This window comes from Mustela erminea, chromosome 1 (assembly GCF_009829155.1).
Source record: "Mustela erminea isolate mMusErm1 chromosome 1, mMusErm1.Pri, whole genome shotgun sequence".
NCBI classification, from domain to species: Eukaryota; Metazoa; Chordata; class Mammalia; order Carnivora; family Mustelidae; genus Mustela; species Mustela erminea.
The window spans coordinates 62,613,142-62,641,140 of record NC_045614.1 but is presented as its reverse complement, the minus strand read 5'-3'; the positions used below and the strand labels follow the sequence as shown (position 1 = coordinate 62,641,140).

At 40.5% G+C, this 27,999-nt stretch overlaps 1 protein-coding gene across 2 annotated transcripts; it reads left to right on the top strand.

Moving 5' to 3' along the window:
- Nucleotides 1–4: 4 nt before the first annotated feature.
- On the top strand, nt 5–27,039 carry EXOG (exo/endonuclease G). 2 transcript variants are annotated; one of them, XM_032351848.1, is made up of 6 exons: nt 5–104; nt 2,021–2,170; nt 5,416–5,555; nt 7,416–7,492; nt 9,297–9,411; nt 25,724–27,039. In XM_032351848.1, the coding sequence occupies exons 1-6, from the start codon at nt 38–40 to the stop codon at nt 26,183–26,185; spliced, it is 1,011 nt and encodes a 336-aa protein (XP_032207739.1). In that variant the 5' UTR covers nt 5–37; the 3' UTR covers nt 26,186–27,039. The 2 variants fall into 2 exon arrangements, with proteins under 2 accessions (XP_032207739.1, XP_032207653.1); XM_032351762.1 differs by having other exon boundaries at nt 87–286.
- The last annotated feature ends 960 nt before the right edge of the window (nt 27,040–27,999 follow it).

Here is a 27,999-nt window from a genome sequence, read left to right as displayed (position 1 = left end):
CCACAGAGGCTAGGTGCCAGGCGACTCCAGGTTGCGCATGCGTGTCTCGGTTGCGATTCGCTTTCAGGCGTCAGAGCTGGTGTGCGCACGCGCGACTGCAAAAGGTAAGGTGCGCTGGATAAGATGGCTGCCAAAAGTTTTGCTTCCCGCCTCAGAGGCTCTGGGCGCTTTTTGAGTGTCTTCGTGGCGGGAGGTGTGGTGGGCGCCGCGGGAGGCGGGTTCACGGTCATGCAGTTGTTCCGGAGTCAGGGCGCTGAGGCAGCGTTGGCAGCGAGGGAGCCCGACGGTAAGTCCGTAGGCCTCTTCCCTGGCCCGGGTTTTGGGCAGGATTCCTGCCTTCGGCATGAATCGTAATTCTCTGTCCGCGCTTTTCTCCCTTTGCGGGCCCCGAGCCGGGGGTCTCGGGTTTTCAGCCTTTCTAGTCTTCCCATCCGGCCTCCCCGCCACACCGGAGGCCTCGCCTTCCTCTTTCGCATACTTCTCCATCTTCATTTTCTCTTCTACCCCCGAAGCAACTTACCACAGGTACGTTTTAATGTCTGTGACCTCCTTTAGGTCGTTAGCTCCGTAACAGCTCGGACTATGTTTTGTTCTCCACCGTATATACAGTCCAGCACCTGGTGCTTAGTTGACAGTAGGCGTGGAAGAGTGAATACATTAACACCTGGTTTTAGCAGATTAGTTAATTGTCCTCGTTCAAACGAAGGGTGCCCGCATTAACGCTAAGAAGAAATCTGTCAGGCTATCTTATCAGCAGAAAAGTGGGCTTCTTTCGGAAGAGTAGTGAATTAGTAATCCAGAACAGGCAAGCCATGGCAAAACCGTAGGCAAGTCCAGCAGCCAAAGGAGAGGAACTTTACGGAGAAGACGGAGGAACTTGGGAGGGTTGTTTTGGAAGGTCCATTGGAGAAAAGCCACGGTTCAGGGTGATGAATTTCTCATTGGCTGAGTTGCATGGGCAGTCAACTTCTTGTAGAGGTTGCACTGTCAGGCTTTCCCTGTTGGGGGCCTGTAGTTGACGGTTCTTTCCTCTTGACAGTTCTTCTGTCAGGGTCTGTAATTGATAGTTTTCCTGTAATTGAGATAGAGTTGAATGGCTCCCCCTTCCAGCCTCCCCTTCTAGCAACAGAGTCCACTTTCCTGAGGTTTCCCTTTATTAATTTTCACACCTCCAAGCCCTTCTTCGAAAGATAGAAGTCCTCAAGCTACCAGGGGTACCTCATATTTAACAGTGAAAGTGATCTCATGCTCATTTTTTACACTTTCCCTGACCTGATTTAGGGTTATTTTGAAACAGAGTCCTTGTTAAATGTGTGCTTAGTTTCTCTCAGTAGGAGAAATAAGACAAGTTTTACCACTGTCTGGCTGCAGTGCACATCTCTGCTTCAGTTCCAGAACAATGGATGATAGTCTTTTAAGACGTTTATAAAAGGCTGTTTTTGTCCCCATGCTAACTCTTATCGTGTAATGAGGAAGTAGGCTTTCCCCCATTAAATCATATCAGTGGCTAGTAATGATTTGTTTTTCCTTTGCTGCTTTTGTATACAGGGGCAGAGATTTGGACATTTGATGTGAAAGACCAGTAAGATCAGGTCCTTATTTGAAAAAGTTAGTGAGGGGGCGCCTGGGTGGTTCAGTGGGTTAAAGCCTCTGCCTTTGGCTCAAGTCATGGTCCCAGGGTCCTGGGGTCCAGCCACGCGTGGGGCTCTCTGCTCAGCAGGGAGCCTGCTTCCTCCTCTCTCTCTGCCTGCCTCTCTGCCTACTTGTGATCTCTGTCTGTCAAATAAATAAATAAAATCTTTAAAAGTTAGTGAGATAGCTGCAGTTTATCTTGTTAAAACTATAGGACTGATGATAGGCAAAGCCTACTGTCTCTTTTCTCTGTGTTGGAAATAATTGCAAAATTAGATCTGGTTGATTAGACCTTTGAGTCAGTCTTGTGTAAGTCTCACCCCTCTCCCTTATAACTTATTGTTCCTAGTAAGAATTACTAATTATTTGCCTCCCTTTGCATTTTTAGGTTCTGCAGAAAAGGCTCTCTTGGAACAATATGGAGTCCCTTTAACTGGAACAGAGACTAGGCATTACACTAATCATGCCTTGTCTTATGACCAGTCAAAGCGAGTGCCTCGATGGGTTCTTGAACATATATCCAAAAGCAAGATAATGGGTAGGTGGTTAGAAGTAAAGGCATTGATGAAAGGTACTTCCAACAAGGAGGAAGTACCAGAACAAGGAGGATTATTGATTCAACCTTTTTCACATTACAACAGATTTAGAAAATGATGATGTTTGTATGAATCACTACCTGGTCTCCAGTGAGCTCCAGACCCTTCCCAGCTTTCTAAGGGGCTGAGAGGATCAGTATCTTGACATATGAGTTGGAGGCTCTGTCAGTATTGCTACAACTAGCACTATTCGTGCATTATCTCCACAAATACTTTTAAAGTGCCACATGTCTGGCACTGTGCTGAGCCTTGGGATCAGAGCATATGGTCTCTCATTCTTGGCACTTTGAGTTAATGTTGGGGAATGAACTGGCCTATCAAATAATCATGAATGTGTAATTATTGTTGGTAATAACTGTTCTGAAGGACAAGTGATTGTAGGTTTGGTTAGTATAAACAAGGAACAGTAAAGAATGTGATGAGCACTGATGTAGGAGAACCTGATTTTGATTAGCAAGGTTTCTCCAAGAAAGTGGCTTGGAGGTAGATGCTGTTACCTAGACAGTGGAGTAGAATGGTCCATGGATTGTGGACAGGTGCATTCCAGACAGAAAGAAAAGCACAGGTGCATCTTTGAAGGCCCCAGTGTGAAGATTTTGTTCTTTTAGGGAACTAAAAGGCCAGAGTAGCTGGGGCAAGGGAGAACATATGAAATGTGATTTAAGAGGTAGGTGGGCATGTAAGTCTGCTCATGGCTTTAAAAAAAAAAATTTTTTTTTAAATGTCTTGGTGGATTCCTGTAGTTAAGATGACCAGACCTTGATATTTAATGTTAAATTGGTTTCTGTGTAGATTATTCTAGTTTATACTATCCACTGTTAACTACTTGTCCTGTCTTCCACTCATAATGAACATTACCAATTTAATAGGTGATTTTATTTCCATTTATTGGATACCAGTGAAGATTAATATTTTGTGAATTATTCTTTCTTTGTGAGTTATTTTTACCATTTTCAGTTGGGATATTATTTTTTGAATTGATTTAGGGAGTTCTCTATGTGTTAGGATATTACCTTTTGTCATAGTTGTTTTATTCATATTTTATTTGCCTTTTAATTTGTTGTAAGGCCCACACATTATTTCTCCTTGCTTTAAGTACACACTCTGTTTATGTATATTAAAATGCTGATGTTTAAATGGGTATGTGCCTTCCTAGGGTCAAACCACCAGCAGAATAGCAGGAGCCTTGGGCTTTGCTTGCTGCTAGTAGGAGACTGATGTAGTTGGAAACTTTATCATAGTAGTTGAGAGTTGATTATAAATGTATATCAAGGGAAACTCATTTGATATAGTTTCAAGCCAGTGAATCTCCTTTAAATGCAGAACTTTTCCCAAGATGTAAGGGATTTTGGCTTTACTAATTTTATCCTGCTCTTTAGAAAGGCATATAAGAAAAGTACCACATTTCACTTTGTAATGTGTAATTTGAGGAGGTAAAATAATATTATTTGAAAACAGGAAGCAGTATACTTATGATTTACTGGATATTAATCTAAAGAGACTTCTGTTTTCAGTAATGATAGACTAGATTACTCAGACTGACTCTCTGCTAAAAACAAGAAATGTTATTAGCAGACTGAGTGTCTGCTAAAAACAATAAGAGATATGTAGGGGGAAAAAAATCACTTAAAAAAAAAAGTTAGCATGATAGTGGTGAGTTGCCAAGCCACTATCTGGGGGAAAGCCAGAATCCAGAGAGATAAGGGCAGTCTTGGTAAACCATAGCAACATACATTGCTTTTGATTCCACCTTTGTAGGGTGAGGGAGACTGAAAGGGAGACTTAGGGTTCAACCAGAGTAGATTGTTTTACAGGACCCTCCCCATATTAGTCTGGAACCTCCAGAGGACTGAGCCCTGGGGGAGGACAGGGGAAGCAGAACTAACCTGCCTGCTCACTGTAGGGGACCATATGGAAGGTTATCTTGGCACTGAGCAGAAAAGGGTCGAAAGGAAAATAAAAAGCTTGTTCCAGAAAAGTGGAGGCCACAGACTGGCTATCATGCAGACTTAACAGCTGGGAGTCATGGATCCTGTGTAGATCAAGCAAAGAAGCCCTGATCTTGGTTTAACACAGTTCTCCACTGGCAGTTCCTCCAGGTAACCTGATAGAAACAAATTTACATCCATCTCAAGGAAGGCATCTTTATCCTAGGCCTTTGGAAATTCCCACAGATGAAATTTCAAGGGTGGTAAGCACCAGGCAAAGACAACCAGACATGTAAGGAAGTGATTCCAGTGGTAATGACATGCAAGAGAAGCTTACTAATAATTCTTTTTTTGTTTTTTTCTTTATGAAGTAGCTCTGAAAAACTCAGTATCCAATAATCTATTCTGAGTTTTGGGGTCTGATCATTTAAAATTTTTCTGGCCGAATGAGATAACACTGGAATTGGTAACTTCATGGGTCTCCATTTTAAACGTTATTGAGTAGCAGTCTGAATATGTTCCATTTATCTCTGTTATTTTTGTAATTTAACAAGATCTGGTCTAATGACAGTGGAAAATACAGTATTAGGGTTTGCTGATTAGTGTGGCAAACTCTTCTAAGATGGGAAAATATAAATAAAAGAGATTTTTTTTTTTTTTTTCTCTCCCATGTGGTACACAGATATTTTGTTTCAGTAATTTCTGGATTGAGCTCATAACCTAAATGTTTGTTTGTCATGGCTTAAGAGGCAGCAAGCAAGATACCAGAGACATTCTCCCCCTCCTTTAGGCTGTCTCTGCCCAGAACAAATAGTTTTGTGTCTATATATATATCCATTATTTCAGTACATACAAAGTTGTCAAATATAGTCGCACAAAATACAATACGTGAGGGTTTTTTTTTTTTTTTTTTAAAGCAAGAATTTATTTAGTAGGTAAGCTTTTTATGTAGTTCAGCTATTTGGTCATTATTTCACTTAAATACTACCTGGGGGATTATTTGCCTTTAATTTCAGAGACTAGGAACAGAAGTATATGAGATAGCTACCCCATATGAAAAGCGTTCTTTCCTAGACTAGTCCTTGCTAAATTCAGATGAGGTATCTGAACTATCCCAGGAACTTGAGACATGCACGCAATCACTAAATACTAGCTACTCAGAGAGGTAGTAGCCAGCCTGAAACAGTTTGCCTTGCTTAGAGAATCTTAAGGGATATTTGTCCACTGATAACTTACCCATTTTGTGTGTTTTTCTTCAGGTGATGCTGACAGAAAACGTTGTAAATTCAAGCCTGATCCCAACATTCCTCCAACCTTCAGTGCTTTCAATGAAGACTATGTTGGGAGTGGGTGGTCACGAGGACACATGGCTCCAGCAGGAAATAACAAATTTTCATCTGTAGGCATATTTTTTGGGTGGGATGAGAATACGGGACTGGATGTCTGTATACCATGGGACTTGGGTATTAAAAATATAGGAGGCAAACCTTAATATTTGAGAATTTCTGCACTTGTATTTTGTATTTCCTTCCTGACTTTAATTCCTTTGTTTGCTCAGATAGTGAGAAATTTCTTAAACAGGTTGAAAAAGTAAAACTAAATGCTATGTAAAAGAGAACCGGAGAGCTCTTAGGAGCTATTCATTTCATTCATTCATATTTTGAAAAATTTTAGATATGTAGAAAAGTTGAGAGTATAGCAAAAACATTTTTAACTGCAGAAAAATTGAAAAAAACTTTTTTTTTTTTAAAGAGAGCGGGAGGGGCAGAGGGAGAGAAGGAATCTTAAGCAGACTTCACAGTCCATGGTGTTCGGGATTGCTCAGGATATTGTGTCATCTAAGAATGAGGATATTTGTATATATGACAGGAGTATCATACCAAAAAGTGTATATGTATATGTATTTTTGAAAATTTGTACAATAACATACAGTTCATACTCAGATTTGCCTCATTGTTGCAGTTGTGATCTTTACAGCTTTTTTTGATCCAGTGTTCAGTCATGAATCACATATTGTCTTTCTAGCCTCCTTTTCCTTAGTTCTCTGCCAAAAAAGCAGAGAAATGTCTTTTATGACATTTATTGCATCAATTGTTGGTGATTATTGTCATTAAGATAGTGGTTTAAAAAAAAAAAAAAAAGATAGTGGTTTTTAACCTTAGACACTCCCTATAATCACCTGGGGATGTTTAAAAAAAAATCCCGATGCCCAAATCCAGAGTAGTTAAATCAGAAATTCTAGGGGGTAGAACCCAGGCACCAGTATTTTTTAAAGGTCCCTGGGTTATTCCAGTGTGCATTCAAGGTTGAGAACTACTGCTTGAAGAGAAGTTTATTGATAGCATTCGTGGTTAATACAGGTCAGTGGAGGGGCGCCAGGATGGCTCAGTTGGTCAAGCGACTGCCCTCGGCTCAGGCCATGATTCTGGAGTCCCAGGAAAGAGTCCTGCATCGGGCTCCCTGCTCAGCAGGGAGTCTGCTTCTCCCTCTGACCCTCTCCCCTCTCATGCAGTCTCTCTCTCAAGTAAATAAATCTTCAAAAAAAAAAAAAAATACAGGTCAGTGGAAGGAAATAATGATGACAGCCTTTCAGGAATGTGAAATGAATGAACACCTGTGGCCAGAAATTCAGAAGAACAAGGAATTCTTCTCTGCCCCCCCCTTTTTTTTAAAGATTTTATTTATTTATTTGACAGAGATCACAAGTAGGCAGAGAGGCTGGCGGCGGGGTGATGCAGGGGGAAGCAGGCTCCCCACTGAGCAGACAACCTGATGCAGGGCTCCATCCCAGGACCCTGAGATCATGACCTGAGCCAAAGGCAGAGGCTTAACCCACTGAGCCACCCAGGCACTCATCTTCTCTACCACTTTGAACCAATATGTTTGTACTGTATTCCTTACATAAAATTTCTGAAAGTTGACCTTTATGGAGAAACTCTTCCCAGAGGCTAAACACCAGAATTTATCCTTTAGCTTTATATTGGAAACTTTGCTCTTAGAGTCTGCATCACTGGTTTGAATTTTAGGAAGTACAAAAAAAGCTAGCACACCAGACTACTTATTTTGTTATACCCCTCTTATGAATAATCATTATTGAGCTTTCTGACCTGGAATAGCTATGGCTTTCATTTATTTGAACAAGTAGTCACTGTAATTGCCTTGAGCTAACATGAAAGGAACTGGCTTTCAGAGTTTCTTTGTAAAATCTCAAAGGAGGCATTTCATTGCAAGTTACTATCTTTTTTATTTCTTTTCACAGAAAGCCATGGCTGAAACCTTTTACCTTTCTAATATTGTGCCTCAGAATTTTGATAATAATGCTGGATATTGGAACAGGTGAGGGGTGAGAGTTTTAAAATACGATTCTATGGGAGAGGAATGATGTGCCAGGAGAATGTACTAGTTTCTCTGTTTAGCAAAAGCTAGCACTACTGAAGGTAAGTACTTTGGACTGGTTGTCTTTGCTGTATGCCAGGAGTACGGTTGTCTGTGGCAGTACTGACTTCAAAACCGCCAGCCATTTTGATCATATTTGCCACTGGTCAGAAGTCAAGTTTTGGAAGAAACTATTCAAAATATTATTACTGAAGCAGTAAGAGATTTTTGAGTATGTCCAGAGGACACTATATTTTTTTCTATTTGTATTTCAAGAGTTGCTGAGCTTTTTAAAAAAGTTTTGGTACAATTAAACTTAACCAGTTTTTCATAGAACCTAACAATAAAATCATGGGCTTTTTGCGGGTTTTTGATACTTCTGAGGAGTTCTGTTGGGGGATCTCTTTAAGCATCTAAAGCTAGCACTGATTGAGGGTGTTTCAGGCCCTTGCATTTTCCTTAAACAGTACTTTATGGTTTAAAATAATTAAGAGAGTACCCCACATTGAAGACTTGAGCAGTCATGGCTCCATATTTGTTCTGTCTGCATACCCTCCCTTACTCCACTCATTAAGCAGGGGACAGCTGTATTGTTCTATCTATAAATGCTTCAATATATATATTTAGAAGATAAGGATTTTTAAAAAGAGAGCATGATTAGTGCACCCCCAAAACTAAACAGTAATTCCTTATTGTCAATTTTAACGATTAATGTTCAGATTTCTGTTAATTGCCCTTAATTTTTTATTTCTGGTTGATTAGTTTGAATCAGAATTTGAACAAGGTCCACATATAGATATGTTCTTTTAATACTCTTACTAATCTATAGGTTTCCTTTTTTTTTTTTTTTTTTAAAGCCTTGCAGATTATGTATCGAAGATCTGGGATATTTGTCTTATGGAGTTTCCTTTTTATTTTGACTGGTAGCATTCCTGTGGAAGCATTTAACATTTTCCTTTCCGAAGGGATATATCTTTGGGAGAATAATTTACCTGATAGTTAGGCGTATATGCTGTGAGGTGTAATACTGCTGATTTTACTTTTTAGATAAGGAAGCTGAGCGATGATGACTTGCATTGTTATCGCTCGTAAATCTTTCCCAACTGCAGTATAAGTGCATATTAAACCTACTTGCCATTTTTAGCTAGTAAATTAGCAAAACCATTTTTAATTGATAAATCCCAGTGTTGTAAAGATTGCCATGAAACTGTGGTGTCATATTTTGTAGCTTATATAGTAAATTGGTACAATACCATTAAAATATTACTTTTACATATAACCAAGTGTTACTGAAATATGTTTATAAAGCAATTCTGGCCCTTGAAATTTATCCTAAGGAATGTTGCATTATATAACAATTGTTAGGATAAACCCAATTACCCCACAATAGAAATGGTTAAATAAATAACCATGTTTCAACTTGTTGAAATGATATCTAACACTTCAGAAAAGATTGAGAACTACAACATAGAAAGAGAAGGGAGAAGACAAAACAAAATTCGAGTTCTAAAATGTACACTGAATGCACACACAGGAAAATGTAGGTAGTCGTGTGAGTGCCTGTAATTTTTAAGTATTCTTGTACAGCGAAGAATTTGGGAGATAATTGCTTATATGCTACTAGTGTTTTGTGTAATATTCGCTTGTTCACATTCATTTGTCAAATTCAGCATTCCTAGGTATCTCCTAGGGATTTGATATGGTTTGCTTCTTTTTTATATTTATGTCTGTGTGAATATCACACCTCTTTTGCTTTGCTTTTCAGAATGGAAATGTACTGTCGAGAACTGACAGAAAGGTTTGAAGATGTTTGGATAGTATCTGGACCGTTGACCTTACCTCAGACTGGAATTGATGGAAAGAAAACAGTTAGTTACCAGGTAGGGACATGTTTTAACATTCAGGCTTATGTTATTTGTATGAGATTATAATTTCGTTGTATATTTTTCTTTTTATTTATTTATTAAACACCTGCTGGAATGATAGGCACAGGGATTATAATTAATGATGGATTAAAAAGTAGTTACTGACTCTAGGGAGCTCACAGTTTAGAAAGGGAGAAAAAGAAACAAAAAAAGAAGGGAGACAGAAGTGTTACTAGTTAATCACTAATATTAAAGTCTGATGTGCTGCACTAGAGATAAATTCACAGATCAGGGCTTTCACTAGAGCACTGACCAACTCTGTTGGTGTGGTTTTGGAAGACTTAACAGAGGAAGTGATTTTTGAGCTAGATCTTGACAGATGAGTAAGAGTAAACAGTCGGTGAGTCACTGTGTTGTATACCTGAAATTAATGTAACACTATATGTTAACTATACTGGACTTAAAATTTTTAAAAACGGGAAAAAAGAGTGAACTGAGTCAGGAGGGGAGCATGGGAATTTCAAAAGCTGGAACAGTGTCAGCAGAGGACATTTGTGATTGACGGCATAGTTCTGGAATACAGGTATCATTGATAAAGATTGGAGCTTAGATTGGGTACAAAAGAGTATGGGTGGCCCACAGGGGATGAGGATTTCTACAACAACAGGACAGGGGCCAGATAGTAGAGGGCTTTGTACTCCATGAAGGCTTGGATTTTACTTTTTAGACAGTGAGAAGTCATAGATTTAAGCATGAGAGATGTGATTTGTTTGGGGTTTTATGAAGACTATTCTGACAGCACTCTGCAGAGAGGTGGGTGAGAAAGGGGTGTTTGAAAGAGAAGTCAGAGATGAGGTGAATGGGACATTGCTTCCGTGGTTCATATGAGAACAGACACAGGACCCAACTCAAGCAGCTGAGTGAGGATGATAGAGTAATAGAGGAAAGTGTAATAATGAATTCGCTTTTTGGCTGAGGAAAAAGGAAAATTTCAGGATCACATTTAGATGGCAGTGAGTGGAAAAGTGGGAGGACCAGCTTTTCTTTTAGATGCTTGAGTTTTTTAAAAAGGTAAATGTGTTTTTCATGCAAGATACTTAAGAAATTTATAGACTGAAGGAAGGAGGTTAAACTAGAAGAGTATAATGAGTGGCGTGAGGGCTTATGCATCTGGTGTTGATGTGGAAGACTGAGGTTTGCGCCTGAAGGGTAGCTGAATTGATACAGTGATATTGTGAGATCTGTACAGGGTGGGGGACTGGGTGGAGTGCGGACACGTGATGGAGTAAGTTCAGAGGGATTGAAGGACTTCCCTCCAGGTCAGAGAACACCTGGAAGGAACACCTAGTTCAGCTCTAGGAATAAAGCAGATACTTAATAAATACTGGTTAGGTTATATGATTACTTCAGAGAGTCTGTGATATAATTAAATGACTTGAGAAACAGATTTAGGGGAAAAAAACTCTCACAAAACTGTAGGGTATGTTCTGTCCCTCTTCACTTATTTTTTATCAGCCTGTCTGAATCAGATGCACAGTGATGTGTAAGTAGCCAGGGTGTTCACACAGGCGCTCTCACCCTCAGAGTATTCCAGGAGTTCTGATGGGAGGCAAGAAGTGGCAAAGGAGTTAGTATTTTAAGCAGATTAATTTCTCTCCTCTGATCAATTTGCTAATTTAATTCTAGTATTTTTTTGTCACATTAGAAAGAAAAAATGGCTTAAAGCTACTTATATTCTCTTATTTTTAAAATATTAATTATTATTATTATTTTAAGTTTTTTTTTATTTTTTGACAGAGACACAGTGAGTGAGGGAACATAAGCAGGGGGCATGGGAGAGGGAGAACAGGCTTCCTGTGGAGCAGGGAGCCTGATCTGGGGTTTGATCCCAGGACCCTGGGATCATGACCTGAGCTGAAGGTCAGATACCTAACAACTAAGCCACTTAGGCGCCCCTAAGTATTAATGATTCTTGAGCTTTGTAAATCCTCTTTACTTTTCCCACTAGAAAAGAGGTTCTCCTGACTTTTAAACCTTAAGTGATCAAGTTAGTTTTATGAGTGCTTTGTTTTCATAAAATTGAAAGACTTACATGCTAGCTTACTGTGTAGTGGACAGAAAATTCATCCAAAGTTTAAAAGGAAAGATTAACCAGTAAATAAGAAAGAGCATTTCACTAACAGTTTTTTTTGGGTGGATATTTTTGTTAGGTATGTGTTTGCCAAATGCTGTAGTGGAAAATATACTGCTTTTCTTCAATTGGATATAATTTTAAAAAATATAACGTACACAAAATGTTATGTATTTGGCAGGTCTTTCTGCTAAATGGGCCTAGAAGCAGTGATATGCAGTTAGCAGTGAACATACCTTGACACCAGATCTTATCTCTAAAATAACATCTCCTACTGGAAGAACTTGGCACATGGGGAAGTAGCTGATTCCAGGGCTGGTTCAGGGAAAGTACAGAATAAAGGGAATGTGTCAAAAAGACAAAGACATCAGCTTGCAGGAGTTCCACCTTACCATGTCTGGGGCTATTTGATATCAAAATATAATGGGCTGTAGACCTACTGAGTTGGATAAGAATCCTTACTTCTAACACATAAGTAAATACATGAATGTAGGGAAAAAATTCTGCTTACTATAGAATGTCAACTAACAAATTTATAAGAATCAAAGAGAAAAATCATTTTGTAGCCATCATGGTAATAAGTGATTCAGACAGGAATCATCAGTGGATGCTAAAACTAGTGAGTGAAAGTTTTGTGAGAAAGAGGAAGTTTATATAGTTAAAAGAGTCTCTCACAAATTATTAATAACAAAGCAAGAAATGGTAACTGTACAGTGGAGAAACTTCCCCTTAATCAAGTGATCAAGGTTAATATTGTCAGTAACAGGATTACTGATAAGCTGTGCTTCATGGTGTGATGCATTGAGAAGAATACAGGATCATTTCTCTGGTATTTTTGCCAAAAAGCATAGCAGTGAATCTTACCATGCAGAAATAGGCAAACCCCACCGGGGGCCATTCTATGAAACAGCTACCTTGTACTCTTCAAACATGTTAGGGTCATAAAAGACAAAGGGTGAGAAACTATTCCAAATTAATATAGTCTAAAGAGTCCTGAAAACAAGATCTGATCTCAGGTCAGATCTCAAGTCAGCATAGAAATGTTACTAAAAAGGACGTTATTGGGACAGTTGGCAACATTTGAGGTCTGTAGGTTAGATCATCATATGATATCAATGTTAAATATCCTGATTTTGATAATCATACTAATATAAACAGATGTCTTTGCTCTTAGGAAATACGTCCTGAAGGATGTGCTGTGACTTATTTTCATAGGGTTTAGAGAAGGAGTCCTGTTGGGACCCCTCGCACTCTTTTTCTGTATCTTCACTTAAAACTCTTAACACTTTGGGGTGCCTGGATGGCTCAGTTGGTTAAGCGACTGCCTTCGGCTCAGGTCATGATCCTGGAGCCCCAGGATTGAGCCTTGCATTGGGCTCCCTGCTCAGCAGGGAGTCTGCTTTTCCCTCTGATCTTGACCAGTCCCGTGCTTGCTCTCTTTCATTCTCTCTCTCAAATAAAGAAATGAAATTGTAAAAAACAAAAAAAACCCTCTATCAATTTAGTTGCAAAAACAATGAAGCAACAAACGAAAACACAAAGGATTTAGGGAGAAGAAAAATACAGAGGAAGAAAGAATCATCAAGGAAATTGGGCAAAATATTAACAGTTGATGAATCTGTGAGGGCACACAGGTGTTCTTTGTGCTCATCTTGTAAGCTCTGTATTTGAAATTAATTGAGAATGAAACTTACATAATGTACATATATTTTAATATATCTTTTCTATACCGGAATTCTTCATTACACTGGAATATATAAAAATAACCAATAAAAAGACTTACCTTGCTTCTCCTAAATAGCTTATCAGTGACTGCTATTCAAGGCTTAAAGAGTTTCAAAAGAGACCTGTCAGCTTTCCATACCCGAATTAGTGTCAAGGTGATGAAATGTGGGAGAGCAGTCAAGATCAGCTTCCTGAAGAGTAGACTCTGAATAATAGTCTTGTTTTCTGGTTTTTCTGTGAAAACCGCTATGGTCTTAGGTCTTTATTTTCAAGTTCTGGGTCTCTGAACCTGTAGTGTTAGTTTCCCATGTCTGTAGTAATTTATAGGACGGGTGCATGCTTACTGGCCACTCTTGAATCCAGCAAATCTTCCAGTGCCTGTCATGTGGGAGGAGGAATGTATACAGAATTGTAGATGACATGCCTTAAACTATACTCTTGATTACTTTCTCCCTTTCTTCCTGGAATTCACATCCACAAGTCATCTCTCCTAATTTCTTTGAGTCAACAACTGTTATCAGATCTCTTTCTTAATAACTTTTACTCAGATTTTGCTGAAGCTCTGAACACTGCAGTATAGTAGAGGCCTCCAGTGATTTTCTCTGCTTCCACTTCTGTTGGTGTCAGTCTGCCTGGAGTCCAGAAGTCATGACAGAGAAAGTGTACATTTTTGCTTTTCTCATCCTCAGAAGCATCAGAAATGAGTAATAACCAAAAGAACAGAAAAGGAAACTTAATTTGTACTGAAATCAGGAAATGTCCATAGTCATATCAAGAATTTCAAATTTCAGTATCTGAAAGATACAGTATATTTAGACTATAAATTATATAAGGTTATTTTTTTGAGAGTTTATTTATTAGAACAAGAATGAGCAGGGAGGGGGGCAGAGGGAGAGAGAAAGAGAAGCAGACTCCCTGCTGAGCAGGGATCCTGACATGGTACTTGACCCCAGGACCTGGAGATTATGAACTGGGCTGAAGGCAGACACTTAAGCGACTGAGCCACCCAGGCTCCCCAGGTTATTAATTTGACATGTGTTCTTATATCAAAGCATGGGGCAGGGTACTGGAATTAGAAAGATTCTGGTAAGGAAGAATTTCTTAGTTTCTTTTTTTTTTTTTTTCCTTTCTCTTACACAGAACTTTAGAGAGCAGATGCCTTTCTGTTAGTTTGAAAACCGTTGAATCTATTCTTCATTAATTATGTATTAGAAGTTAGAAGTTATGATATTAAATACTTATATATATATATATTTTAAAGATTTTATTTATTTATTTGACAGAGAGAAATCACGAGTAGTCGGAGAGGCAGGCAGAGAGAGAGAGGGAAGCAGGCTCCCTGCTGAGCAGAGAGCCCAATGCGGGACTCGATCCCAGGACCCTGAGATCATGACCTGAGCCGAAGGCAGCGGCTTAACCCACTGAGCCACCCAGGCGCCCCTTAAATACTTATATTAAACGTAGTTTAATTTTGATGCTTTTGTCCATGCCTTCCCTCCATGGCATTGAAGCCATGATTGCCAGTCTTTTTATTTGTTTTTTAAAGACTTTTTTTATTTGAGAAAGAGAGAAAGAGAGAGTGAGAGCATGTGAGCAGGGGGAGGAGCAGAGGTAAAAGGATAAGCAGACTCCATGCTGAGCATGGAGCCCCATGTGGGGCTCGATCTCAGGACCTCAGGATCATGACCTCAGCTGAAATCAGGGGTTGGATGCTTAAACTGACTGAGCTACCCAGGCACCACTTTAGTTGCCAGTTTTTTTTTTTTGTTTTTTTTTTTAAGATTTTATTTGAGAGAGCATGAGAGAGAGAGAACATGAGCAGGGGGGAGGGGCAAGGGGAGAGGGAGAAACAGACTCCCTGCTGACCTGAGAGCCTGATCTGGGACTTGATACTAGAGCCCTGGGATCATGACCTAGGCCGAAGGCAGACATTTAGCTGATGGAGCTACCCTGGTGCCGTAATTGCTGGTCTTTTAATGAGCCTTGTATTTAAACTTTAAAAATATGTTATGGAACTCTATGTACATAGTAATGAAAATGTTAAACCTTAAACCCTAAAGTATATGACATCATAATGAAATTCAAATAGTGTAAGGTATGAGAGGGATAGTTAGCTCCTGGTCCTAGTCCCACTGTGTAGTTTCCTAGTTATGCTGATTATCTCTATCTGGGAATAATGGGTGCTAAACTGTATTTCTTTTTTTTTTTTTTTTTTTTTTAAAGATTTTATTTATTTATTTGACAGACAGAGATCACAAGTAGGCAGAGAGGCAGGCAGAGAGTGAGAGAGGGAAGCAGGCTCCCTGCTGAGCAGAGAGCCCGATGCGGGACTCGATCCCAGGACCCCGAGATCATGACCTGAGCCGAAGGCAGCGGCTTAACCCACTGAGCCACCCAGGCGCCCTAAACTGTATTTCTTAATTTTGATTTTGCCCATTTTAAATAGGCTCTGTTGATGCTATCACACAAAATAATGAAATTTCTTCAGTTCACACATTGTTCCATTATCTGTCATTCATGTTAGTTTTAGTTCTTCTATTGGTAAACTTTACATCATAAATTTTATATAATATACTTAAACTTTTACTTGTTTATCTGTCACTTATGTATTATTGAGGTACATAGCATTTACATTTGTTTGCTAGCTATAATTTGGTCTGAATTTCACCTGTAGCTGACATCTAAGGCAGAGGCCTCCTGTGGCACATCCAGCCCATAGATGCTTTGACTTGCTTCCCATAGTATGTTGTTTTTGAATTATATATGTTGAGTATGAGTATGTTGGTAATTTTTTCATACTTGGGAGGTTTCACGTAAAAGTACAGATATTAGCTTCTCTTAAAAACAGAGGACTCAAAACACTTGGCACAGATTCCCGTAGGTGTATTCACTAGCTACAGTAGCAGCTTTCCCCTTCAGTGGAGCACATGTTCTTCCATTCATCATGTCTTCTCCTGGCCCAGTCCATCCATTCACATTTCCTGTTTAGCTCTTATTGGTCTTTGAGTTTTATAATCCTGGCTCTGTTGAAAATACAAAAGCAGTATGTATAGTACCATTAATGTTTAAGTAGAACATTTGGATCTGTAAAGCAGTAGGTATAATCCATATTAGGTCTGTGCCATTGGAGAAATAAATGTTACCACAAACAACAAAAGTCTGAGAAGGGGAGGAAAGTAAAGGTGGCATGGTATTATAATTGCTACTTTAAAATGTAGTAATTGCTTTCACTTTCTATTTCGGACCATTTAACCTTACTATCATACTATTTTTTAAAAAGAGAAATCAGTTTCTTGAAGACATCATTCTTGGAGCCCTCTGACTTCTGTTCTAATATGAACCTTTTGTTTCCTCCCTGCCATCCCTTCTTCTCTCCCACCCTCCCTTCTCTCCTTCCTTTTATTCAACAAATATTTATTAAGCTCCTCCTGTATACCTGGCCCTGTTCTAGGCATCTCTGATAACAGCAGTAAACAAGGCTGTATGTTTTAGGGAGCTCAGGTTATAGTGGAGGAGATGCATAATAAACAAAATGCCATAATTAGAAGAAGAGAACATGGGGGTGGGAAAGAAAGACAGGATAGGCTGCTAAGGGGTAGTGAGACTAAACAGACACCTGAGTAAAGTGAGAGAGTAACCTCTATGAGGAGTTCTCCAGCAAGTGCAAAGACACGGGAGTGAGATTAGCTTGGTGTATTCAAGGAGTTGCAAGAAAGCCAGTGTAACAAGGGCAGAGAGAGCACTGAAGGAGGGCAGTTAGGGGGAGGCAATGGAGAGAAGTCCAGATCGCAGATCGTGTTCAGGAGCTGTGACACTGATCAGGAGAGTGGCACAATCTGGTTTAGATCTGCAAAGCCCAGTCTGGCTGCTCTATGTGAGGAATAGAAGAGTAGCCAGTCCACTTAAGAGGCTGACGGAGTAGTCTAAATGAGAAGTAACAATGGCCTGACTAGGGGGTGGTAGTAGAAATGGGGAGAAATGGTCTGATTTAGGATGTGCCTTGCAGTAGAACGGATGGTACTTTCTAATGGGTAAGTTGTAGACTAAGAGGGAAAGTGTCAGGATAACACTTAGGCTTTCAGTCTGAGGTTATGAAGACCAGAGAGAAGCAGGTGTGGAAGCTGCAAGTTGGGTGGTTTTGGCTATGGGAGTGGGAGATAATTTGATGTCCAGGGCAGTTTGTGAGTTTGGTTGTCAGAGAGGAGAGGTTGAAGTGGCGATCTGCATGGGAGTGGTCAGCCCTAGAGGTGGTATTTAACACTAGGATGAGATCATGTAAGTGAGCACAGGCGGGAGAGAACAGATCTGTGGTCTGAACCTTGGGGGGTTTCAGACATTTTGGAAGTCAAGAAGAGGAGGGTCCAGCAAAGGAGACAAAAGGGACAATTTTTGAGGCAGGAGAAAAATCCAGGGAAAGTGGTGTCCCAGAAGGTAAGTGAAGAAAGCATTTCAAGAAGGGAACGATGAGTGGAATGTTGAGGGAATAATGAACTGACCGTTGGCAACCTCCGTAAGCTGTTGTAGTTTTCAGTCAGCTACACATCTGTCTTTCCTTAACAGTACCCTCCTGGCTTAGGTCCCTTTTATCTTGGGCTCCCTCTTACCCCTTCTTGGATTCCTTTTTTGTTTTGTTTTGTTGGAGTACATCCTCAGATTCTGGAAGAGTCATTGGATGGTAAACTTTCTTGTCTGAAAATGTCCTAAAATCCTGGCCGTGGGACTCAGGAATCTGCAGGTGTGACTGGCTATCCTGGGCAGTTTTACATACACTGTAAGGTTTGAGAAGCATCCCTTTAGAGAATATTTTTCTAGCTTCATCCTGGAGGCAAGACAAAGGCGTGCTGCTTTTTGTTGGTTGCACAATAATTCTGGAGATGGATTCTTCAGTCTCACACCTTGATTTGACACCCTTTACTTACTGGATGGAGCACAGTGTAAGGGGCTGTGAAAATCCAAACTTTGACTTCTCTTCTCAAGTTTTACTAATTTGTCAGCTCCTCCATCTTCCAGAAATTAATGACACTTCTTAGTCCACTAATGCATGACTCTGCCGTTCTCTGCACTTGCATAAGTTGGTTCTGTGTCAGTCCTTTTTGCTGCCATTGTGTGTGTATGTGTGTATTTTCTAAATGGGGGTTAGGGGGGAGAGAAGCAGAAGCCTGGGTCCAGGTTGCCATCTTGAACTGGAAACCTTTATTCATGAGTTTTTGCACATCCTTGGCAAAGCAAATTGATACTTTTTAACATTTCACATTGAAATAATTTCAAATTTGTAGAAAGGTTGTCAGAGTGGAGAACCCCCTAATGTGTTTTGCCTAGACTTACAAGTTCTTAGCATTCTACAGGTCTTGTTCCTTCTGCTCCATGTGCACACCTCGTTCTCAGTACTTTCTCAGCCATTCAAGCGTTTGTTGCAGATACCTTGTCTCTTTTCCCCTAGATGCTCCGTTCTCTCACGTAACCACTGTATAGTTGTCAAGTTCATGAAATTCAACATATAAGAATATTAGCCATAGTACAGTCCATATTCACATTTTGTCAGTTGCTCCAGTAACATTCTTCATGCAGTTTTTCCCCCAGATTTGGAATGAAGTCCAGGACCACACACTGCATTTAACTGTCATGTCTCCTTAGTCTTCTTTAATCTCAGCCTTTTTGTCTTTAATGATGTTGACATTGTTGACAAATATAGGCCAGTTGTTTTGTAGTATGCTCTTCAAATTGGGTTTGTCTGTTGTTCCTCTGATTAGATTCATTGATGTTTCGGGCAGAACACTGTGAGCCTGTGTGCCCTCGGTGTATCGCATTGGCTTGCGTACACTGTCAGGTTGTCCTGTTACTGGCGATACTAACTTAGATTCCTTGATAAAGGTGTGGTATCCTTTAGATTTCTTCACTGCTGCTATCATTTCCCCTTTGAAATTAATCTGATATCTGTGGTCGCCCTTTGAGACCCTGTAAGTATTCTTTTTCTCTTCAAATTGTCACTTGCGAGTTTTAGCAGCCACTGAAGATTCTGGCCTGAATCAGTTATTACTATAATTGTTGCCAAGTAATGATTTTCTAATTCTTACATCTTCTGCTGTTAGTAATTGATATTCTGCTGTAAGAAAGAGCTTCTCCAATTTTTTTTTTTTTTAAGATTTTATTTATTTGACAGAGAGAGATACAACAAGAAAGGAACACAGGCGGGGGAGTGCGAGAGGGGGAAGCAATCTTACCACTGAGCAGGGAGCCCGATGTGGGGCTCGATCCCAGGACCCTGGGATCATGACCTGAGCCAAAGGCAGATGTTTAATGACTGAGCCACCCAGGTGCCCTGGAAAGAGCTTTTCCTTCTTATTATATCAGTATGAACTGATGGATTCTTATTTAATTCAGTTTTTAATCAATCTACTGTGTATTCATTTTGATGCTCAAATTGTCTTCAGTTTGGCCAGTGGGAGCCCTTTCAAGGCTATCTCCCATGTGCTTTGACACATCCTCATCATATTCTTAGCACTTCTTCTTTTTGGCATAACGTGATATTCCAGGCTCATCTTGGCCATACTCTGGGATCAGCCGTCTCTCCAAGGAGCCCTGGTTCCTTTTAATGGGAATTGGTATTTAGAAACCAGGATCTGGATGACAAGTTGATTCTTGAGTGCTCGGTCTGCTGTTGGCGTGTCATGTGTGTTCACCACATTTATTTTTAGCCTTTTATAGTGGGTGGAGAGAGTCCCAAAGAACATAGTATACAAATTCTGTTGCCTTTAGTGGCTCACCGTTTTTTCTTCATCTTTATTGTTCCTTTGTGTTTTTTTGAGATTGATAGACTCTCGTCATAAAGGAAACACTTACCTGTTAGTGTGTGTTATGTGTGTGTGTATGCAAAGGTGAATGTTGATAGGAGTGTATCTTCCTGGAGAGGGATATTGTTTTTTATTCTTATTTTTTAGAATTGCATCAAAGTGGTTTACTTTCTTATATTTATGTTTTTATGAAGACCTTCTCTGTAGTAATGCAGCTTTTGTTAGATGTGATGTTATTTTTTCAGATCAAATGCTTTCAGGTGGAATTTTAAAGTTAAAAATCTGTAGTGTATCTTTTAGCATGAAAGCAAAATATCCTTTGGTAAATTAAATTGGAAAAATGGTTTCAGCCTGCCATATTAAGAATTTAGTTGGGCCAAACATTTTATACATAATGTGTATACACACATACATGCACGTAAACTTGGGAAAATTTGGTTAAGGAAAAGAGACATGGGAGACAAAACCAAGAGAGGAAAATGTAGGATTTGTGATGAAAAACAGTAAGTTCCTCAGACAGCTGGGTTAGAGCCTCATATAGGGAGGAAGACTAAAATAAAAGGAAAGGTTAGGGCTGGGGGCTGAAACCTTAAATGCCCAGCTCAAAAGCATTCAGGCTGTTCTCTCGCTATTCATAATAAAACAGTTGTGGATAAAACCATGTCCTTTAGTGATGCTGAGAAAGGGGACACAGCATGGCCAAGCCCTAGAAACCATTCTGTTCCTCTCAAGGAATAAATATTTGAATTGTGAATTCCTGTTTTCAAGGGAATGTCTTGCAATTATGTATGGCAGTTCAGAATGCCAGGGGAAGTGTTTTGTTTATCAGATCCAGCCATTTAATATTTATTGCTTGTTTACAACTATATTCTGTTGTTACAACTATATTCTGAACCTGATTTTAGGAGAATATAAAAACAAGGGTGTTTACTTAGTTTTCTTTCTGGGCAATGAAACATGTATGTGTATACTGTGGAGAAGGTGAAGCGAGTGAACTGGTGTTAATGGAGGGCTGTATCTACCATCCAGCAGACAAGCAGTCTTAGACATGCTGTCTCATTCAGTCCTCAGAGGCAGTTCTTACAAGGAAGTAGTGGCTATCTTTTATAGGTAAGAAAGTTGAGGTTTATAAAGGTCAAGGCGAAGTCACATAGCTGGTCATTATCAAAGGGGAGATCCAGACATGAGTCTGTCTACTTGTATGAGAGCCACCAATTCTTCTGTAGCATTATTTTTCAAAGCTCTCGAAAGTCTGTAGGAGAGGGGTTCTGTGCTCTTCCCGTACAGCAGCTTAAGGCCAGGAGGTAGAAGATGGTGAAGAGGGAGAGCCTTTGCAAGTTATATCTGCTAGCATGCAAAAATAAGAAGGGAAAATGGGCCAAGAGGAGGATCCCTTATAGGCAGGCAGAAATGTCTGTTAGAATATGCAGGAAAGGATCCCAGCTTCATAGGACTTGCGTGAATGCGAGCCCAGGGGAAGATAAGTAGCAGTGATTTTATCAGAAGTGAGTCTTCTGACAGCTCTAATCAGAATCACCCCCTTTATTATAGCTGAGGTCATCCATGTGCTTTCCCTGATGGGCCTGTTTCAAGAAGAGATTGATTCCAGACAAGTGAACATACCTGAAGATTCTGGCCTGAACATTATAATTGACCTGACAAGAAAGTGAGCTTGAAATTTTTCAACTCGGTGGTGGTGGTAATGTTAGAAGTGCTTAACAGTCTGTGTTTTCATTCCACAGCATACTCTCCAAACTAATTCCAAACTGTTCCTAGAGGGGGAGGAAATTAAAAACATGCCTCCAGGAATCATGAGGCATTACCTGAAGTGATCGGGAGTAATTTTTTTTTAAATCTCCTGTTTTCTCTTTAGGCAGAGCTTTTGTTCATTTCTGTGTTTGTTCTATTGAAAAAAATAAATGATTTTACTGCTAAGTATCTCCTTACTCCCACCTTCCATCTCCAGGTAGAATCGACAGTCTGAGAGGGTGGTGCTTCTTATCCTGTGACTAGGCAGTCAGTCTCCAGCCTCCTTACCTGGCGTGAACACCCCCTGTGAGCAGCACAGTTTCCCTTGGTCTCTACTGCTGCACAAGCTCCTCCAGAGGCTTGTGCCACACAGGGTTGACCACCTGCCTACCAGCTTGCCCGCGTGTCCTGACTCCCTTCTTCCCTTGTTCCTCTGTCCCCTCAGGTGTGGAGACCCTGTTATCACACTGTCATGATTTCTTTCACTTGATTGGCTTGACTTTTTAAAGGCTTGGTCTCTTGATGTGTCCAGCAGTTTTATTTTTGGATTTTCTTTTTTGGTCCTACCAGGAGAATGTAACCAAATATATCTATCTGATTGTAGCAGGTACATGTATTTTCCTTGTGCTGCTGGTTAATTTTATTTACATAACAGTTGCTCTATGTATATGACTGGCACACCTAGCCTGAATGTCCTTTGTTGCCAGGCTCTTTTGGCACTGAGTCAGTGTGAAGGCCCAGTCCTGTGTGTGTGGCGCTGGGGCGGGGGAGAGTAAATTGTTGCTTCTGTCTTTTGGACAGAAAGAAACCTCAGGCCAGCTCGTATGCAAACTAACTGTAGGTGGTGAGTGCATGCCACCTTTATGGCTCTTGTGTATATTGTGTTGTCTAGTTACACACAGTTGATTTCCAGTATTTTGTTAAAATCCTGACAAGAGTTCTGTACTTTTTGCTACTTTAACAGCAGTGAGGATTTCCTCTATAAAGTACTTTTATATCTACATCTTCTATGACAAAGATTGTTGCTGATTTACTGATACTGAAGACTTGGTATGTGTTCAGCCCCCAAGTCCTTTGCTGAGGGTGTCATTTGTGTCCATCCTGCTTCCTCTTGAAACCTGTTGTCCACCTTTAACTTGTCTAATTTTGCTTGATGCTGTGTTTCCCCAGAGTCCCTCAGCAGAACCATCTGTTGTACCGAATGCAATTACATCTTTTCTTTTGAATGACATCCACTACAAAAATTGCATTTTTCATAGGTCTTGTGGATTTTAAAACCTTTTTTTTTTTTCTTTTGGAAACTAAAGTGTCTTTGTTTCATCATAACTGTTTTGTGAGATGGGGAGCATGAAGGTAGTTATTACCTATTTTATGAATGAAGAAGGAAGATAGTGGACATGACTTGCAGCCTTGTGGCAAAGTCAGGACTTGACCAGGTCTCTGGAGTTCCAGTCCCTAGCAGTTTCTAGAAACATTTTATGAAAGACTTCTAGTTTTCCCAGAATTGGGAGAATTTTATTACATAGGTTGAGTTGTCTACGAAGAAGATAGATTGAAAATTAGGATTTTGTTTAAGTCATAAATTCAAGGAAAAAACAGTGGCTTTTCTGAATTTCCAAATGTTGCCAATTCCTATTTTAACAGGTTATAGATGCTTACTTCCTAAGAACAAAGCAGATTGAATCAGAGAAGGTAGAGGCTAAATTTTCATTTTTCTCTTTATTTTTAGGGATAGTATTTTACAGCTCCTTGTTGAAATACTGTAAGGTCATAGGTGAAATGATCCTGCCTTCTGGTTCTTAGTAGGAATTTTTGTGTCCCATGAGAATTCTTAAAAGTAGTACTGGACATCCTCTAGCTATTGTGTGGGTTTTTGAAAACCTCATAGAAATGATTTATTTTCATAAATCTAAAATGTCAAACTTCTATACTTCTGGCTAGAGTTTAATTACTCTGATTAGAAGCCCTGGTTGGCAGCCGATGGGCGTGACCATTAATTATTCTTGAATATGTAATTTATTTGTAGGCAGAGAGTCCAGGAGGAGAGAAAACAATCAAGTGAATGGTTTGGAGGGCTCCTCATACTTGGGAATCTGAGGCTGTGATGCAGTGATGAAGGATGTCCACCAGGTGGCATCAAGGATTTGCTTAACTGTTGGCGCCCCAGCTAACCCTGGAAGCCCAACTAAACTTCTTTCCCCCTGTGAACTATGGCTCAGCTGTAGCTGTGCCCTCACGTCCGGTCCCTTGCTTCCCTTAGTGCTGTCTTGTGCCCTGTATTGGCATCTGACCACATTCTGCCTCCCGTGAAAGCAGTGGGGGTTGACTCCTCTAGATGGGAAACTTCTTAAGACACTAGGGCATTCACTGTAAATCTTTCTCCTTTCTGTGTTTCCAGCAGTGCCAGCCATAGCCCCTCTGAGTTGTATTGTTGCAGTAACATCTGTTGGTGACCTGTGGCCTAACTGTGGACCTCCATAGAATTCACCTTCAGTATTTTTTCTTGAAGAGTATGTTCATTCTCCTAGCTGCGTAAATGACTTGTTGGAGGGCTGTAGGGTTTCATGCTTATAGATTGTGTATGTTCATAAACTTTACTCTCAAATGAGCCCTGACCAGCTGCTTCCACTAACTTGAGAGATAGTATTTGGAGAAATCAGTCCTGTATATGGGGCTTCCCTGCAGTCCCACAGTTGGTCTTGGCAATGGAACCTTCATGCGTGCCAGACAGCAGATAGCCATGGCATTCTTGGGCTGTGTGCCATGTAGGTAGAAGCTGGAAAAAAGCAGGAAAGAATCCTTGTAGCTCTCATCCCTCTGCCTTATCTGGGCTCCCAGCACAGCCTCTGGCAGCAGTCAGGTTTGATCAGGAGTGAATGCCCATGCAGACCGAGGAAGGGCCTGGGAGGGGTAGTAGTACATACGCTTATTGTAGTTGGATTGTATCATTTTATTGGAGACCATTAAGGAAATGGATATTCAGTTTTCTTTTTTCAGAAAACAGATATGGCTTTTAAGCCAATTGGAAGGAAATTTGAAAAGGTTCCATAATAATGTTATTTCATCATTAGAGCCAAGCTACATAGGCAAGCAAGTTGTTTGCAGGCCTGACCCTGGCTTCTCTGTTGTCTGGATATCTTTCCAAAGTGTTTGGTTTGAGGGCACATTCAGAAGTTCTGTGTTTGATAATGGGCCCAAGAGTGTGCAAAACTCTTGAGCAAGCAACATTTACATTTACTTAATTTAATTTAAAATGAGCCAGTCTAGGCGAAACTGGAGCTAGTGATACCGATGTAGTGTGTCTGGCTGAGAGCTATTTGTTTAGCTCCCTAGCGAATTTGATAAACTAAGGCCATATTTTTATATCTCAAGCTGGGAGTTTTGACCTTTGAATGTTGAGAGCACCAGAAGTTCTGATTATGTGATGAAACAGCTTTTCTTGCCTGTTCTTTTGGGCATTCTTTTGCCCTTTGTCTTACAGTCAGAGCAGAGGATGTGACCTCTACTCTTTGGGGTGGCATTATTTTGAAGATTTTATTTATTTGACAGACAAGTAGGCAGAGAGGCAGGCAGAGACAGAGAGAGGAGGAAGCAGGCTCCCAGCTGAGCAGAGAGCCTGATGCGGGGCTCAGTCCCAGGACCCTGGGATCATGACCTGAGCCAAAGGCAGAGGCTTTAACCCACTGAGGCACCCAGGCGCCCCTGGGGTGGCATTATTTTAAAGATTGTAATCAGAATCTACCTGTTAGATTCTCATCTTCTCTGTGAATCTGTATTTTGGCTTATTATTACTTTTGACAGTTGAATTTAAATTCATTGGTGGGGTAATTTATAAATGGTCTTTACAGAAATGTGTTGAAAATCTTTTTAGGAGAAATTTGGGAACTGCCAGCATCAGTTAGCATTGCTAACACAGCTGCTTTGTTTTTAGGTGATTGGTGAGGATAATGTGGCTGTTCCCTCGCACCTTTATAAGGTGATCCTGGCTCGCAGAAGCCCAATGTCTACTGAACCGCTGGCACTAGGGGCCTTCGTGGTTCCCAATGAAGCCATTGGCTTCCAACCCCAGTTAAGTGAATTCCAAGTGAGCCTTCAGGACCTGGAGAAGTTATCAGGACTGGTGTTTTTCCCTCGTTTGGATAGAACTAGTGGTATCAGGAATATCTGCTCTGTGGACACCTGTAAGCTCCTGGATTTCCAGGAGTTCACTCTGTACCTGAGCACAAGAAAAGTTGAGGGAGCCCAATCAGTCTTCAGACTGGAAAAGGTCATGGAAAATTTGAAGAATGCAGGGATTGAACCAGATGATTACTTCATGAACTGCTATAAGAAGAAACTAGAAGAACTCAAAGCTAAGGAGCAGTCAGGAATCCTGGAGGGAAAGCAATCTTAGTCTTTTTCTCCGAAGATGTGTCCTCTTCAGGCTCATGTGTTTTAGTGGCTTTGCTTTGTAGAAATGATGAAATCCTAAACTTCAGACTAAATTTCTCCCCAAAAGATGAAAGATCTAAAAAATTCTGTCAGTTTTTTATTTGACACAGGAACTAATTATTAAGGAAACTGTAAGACCTACAGATTGGATGCCGATCTTGTGTCAGGTTCACAGAGGACTCTGACCACAGGACAACGCTGTTTTTGTCTCTCTTTGGATGTTCGCACCTGAAGGCATTTTGTTTTTGTGCCACTGAATCATGCATTATCTTTGATGTATCTCCTCAGCTTTCTTGGAGCCCAGTGTTACATGTTTTCTTTCTCTAGGACCTGAGTTGGTCTTGGAGATGGCTTTTAGATATCCTCTGTGGCTGTCCTATCCACATGTATTACTGTGTTATGTATTCATTTCTTGCTCCTCTGACAGACCTGCTGGTCCTCCATTTCTGCCCTATAGAAGCCCTCAGTGACATTTTCTGCTCACCTAGTGTGTTCTGTATATTAAGCTCAGTGCTTTACATGGATTATCTTATAGCAACTCTCTGAGGTAAATACCACTGTCCTCATTTTACACGTAAGGAAATTAAGCTTAAGTATTTTGTCCAAGGTTCACCTTTCCAAAGAAGTAACTCACAGAGGTAGGCATGTGGGGCCAAGAAGAAAGACAGCATGACAGACTGAAGTAATCCAGACACAGAGGTTTTGACTTAGAAATGTATACACATGGGTTTGGTGATTCTGGGCCCACTTGCTAAGAGGGGTTTGGTTTCTTGTCTGCCATTGAGCCAAAATGTCTTGAATGTTCTCTGACTTGAACACTCTGTACATAGCTCTTTGGGAAGAAACAATCACAGGTGTTTGAAGATTAGAGGGCATTGCTTCGTGGGGTTTACCAGAGCTCCTACTTGCCTCCAGGGATGCAATTCTTTTAGTGACTAGATGATGCCCAATTGCTAAGTTCTTTGCTTTCCAGGTGAACAGTTTGTTCCAAAGACTACGAGGCCTAAGAAGGGCCTGTGTCCACAGATTCACGAGCTCATGGTTTGCTTCCCTCGGGCCCGCTTGCCTACTTGGGTAGCATCGGGAAGGTGGTGCTTTGGGCCAAAGACTCAAAGACAATTCTGATTATCTCTAAGGGAAACTGGCTGTTTTTCTGAGTCAGATCTCTAGGTTTGGGTTTACATTGAATCCTTTCAAGGGCTACCATAAGTATAGACAGCAAAATACCTTAAAATAGGGCCCAGGAGCTTGTCTAAATGTATCCTAGCTCTGCCGTCTTTCCAAGTGGTGTTACCAGAACAGTTTTTGTGGTGTATTGTGTGTTTGTCTCTAATAGAAATGCCAAGGTTTTAAGATAAAGGTAAGTTGATAAAGATTGACCTTGTTTTGCTCCTTTATTTGGATAAAAAAGAAACAAGTTGGGGGCTCAGAACATAGTAGCCTGCTTAATACTAGTCTGTTTTATCACACTGTTTTCCATTAGCTTATGCCAGTCCTTTTGTTCCCAGGGATAAAGAGACAAAATGTCACTGTGACCAAAAAAATCTGTTACTTTCTCTCCTCATTGGAGACGGGATGGTGGGGCCTCCCGGTCTGGTGTTTCTCCCAGAGCCTGAGGGGGCGACTCTGGGGGAGAAGTCCTGGGTGCTTGGCATTCATCTCTAGAGGTGAGCCACCATCGCCTTTCCCTCATGTCTTGCCCCATGCCCTGATTTGGCCTGAATTTTCTTCAGCCTTGAACTTAATTTCCCATGCTCTTCGCACTCCTGCCCCGCT

Coding starts and splice junctions, on each gene's coding strand:
- EXOG (XM_032351762.1), top strand. CDS start 124: ATGGCTGCCAAAAGTTTTGCTTCCCGCCTCAGAGGCTCTGGGCGCTTT. Junction 2,171..5,415: donor ATCCAAAAGCAAGATAATGG/GTAGGTGGTTAG, acceptor GTTTTTCTTCAG/GTGATGCTGACAGAAAACGT. Junction 7,493..9,296: donor AATGCTGGATATTGGAACAG/GTGAGGGGTGAG, acceptor TTTGCTTTTCAG/AATGGAAATGTACTGTCGAG.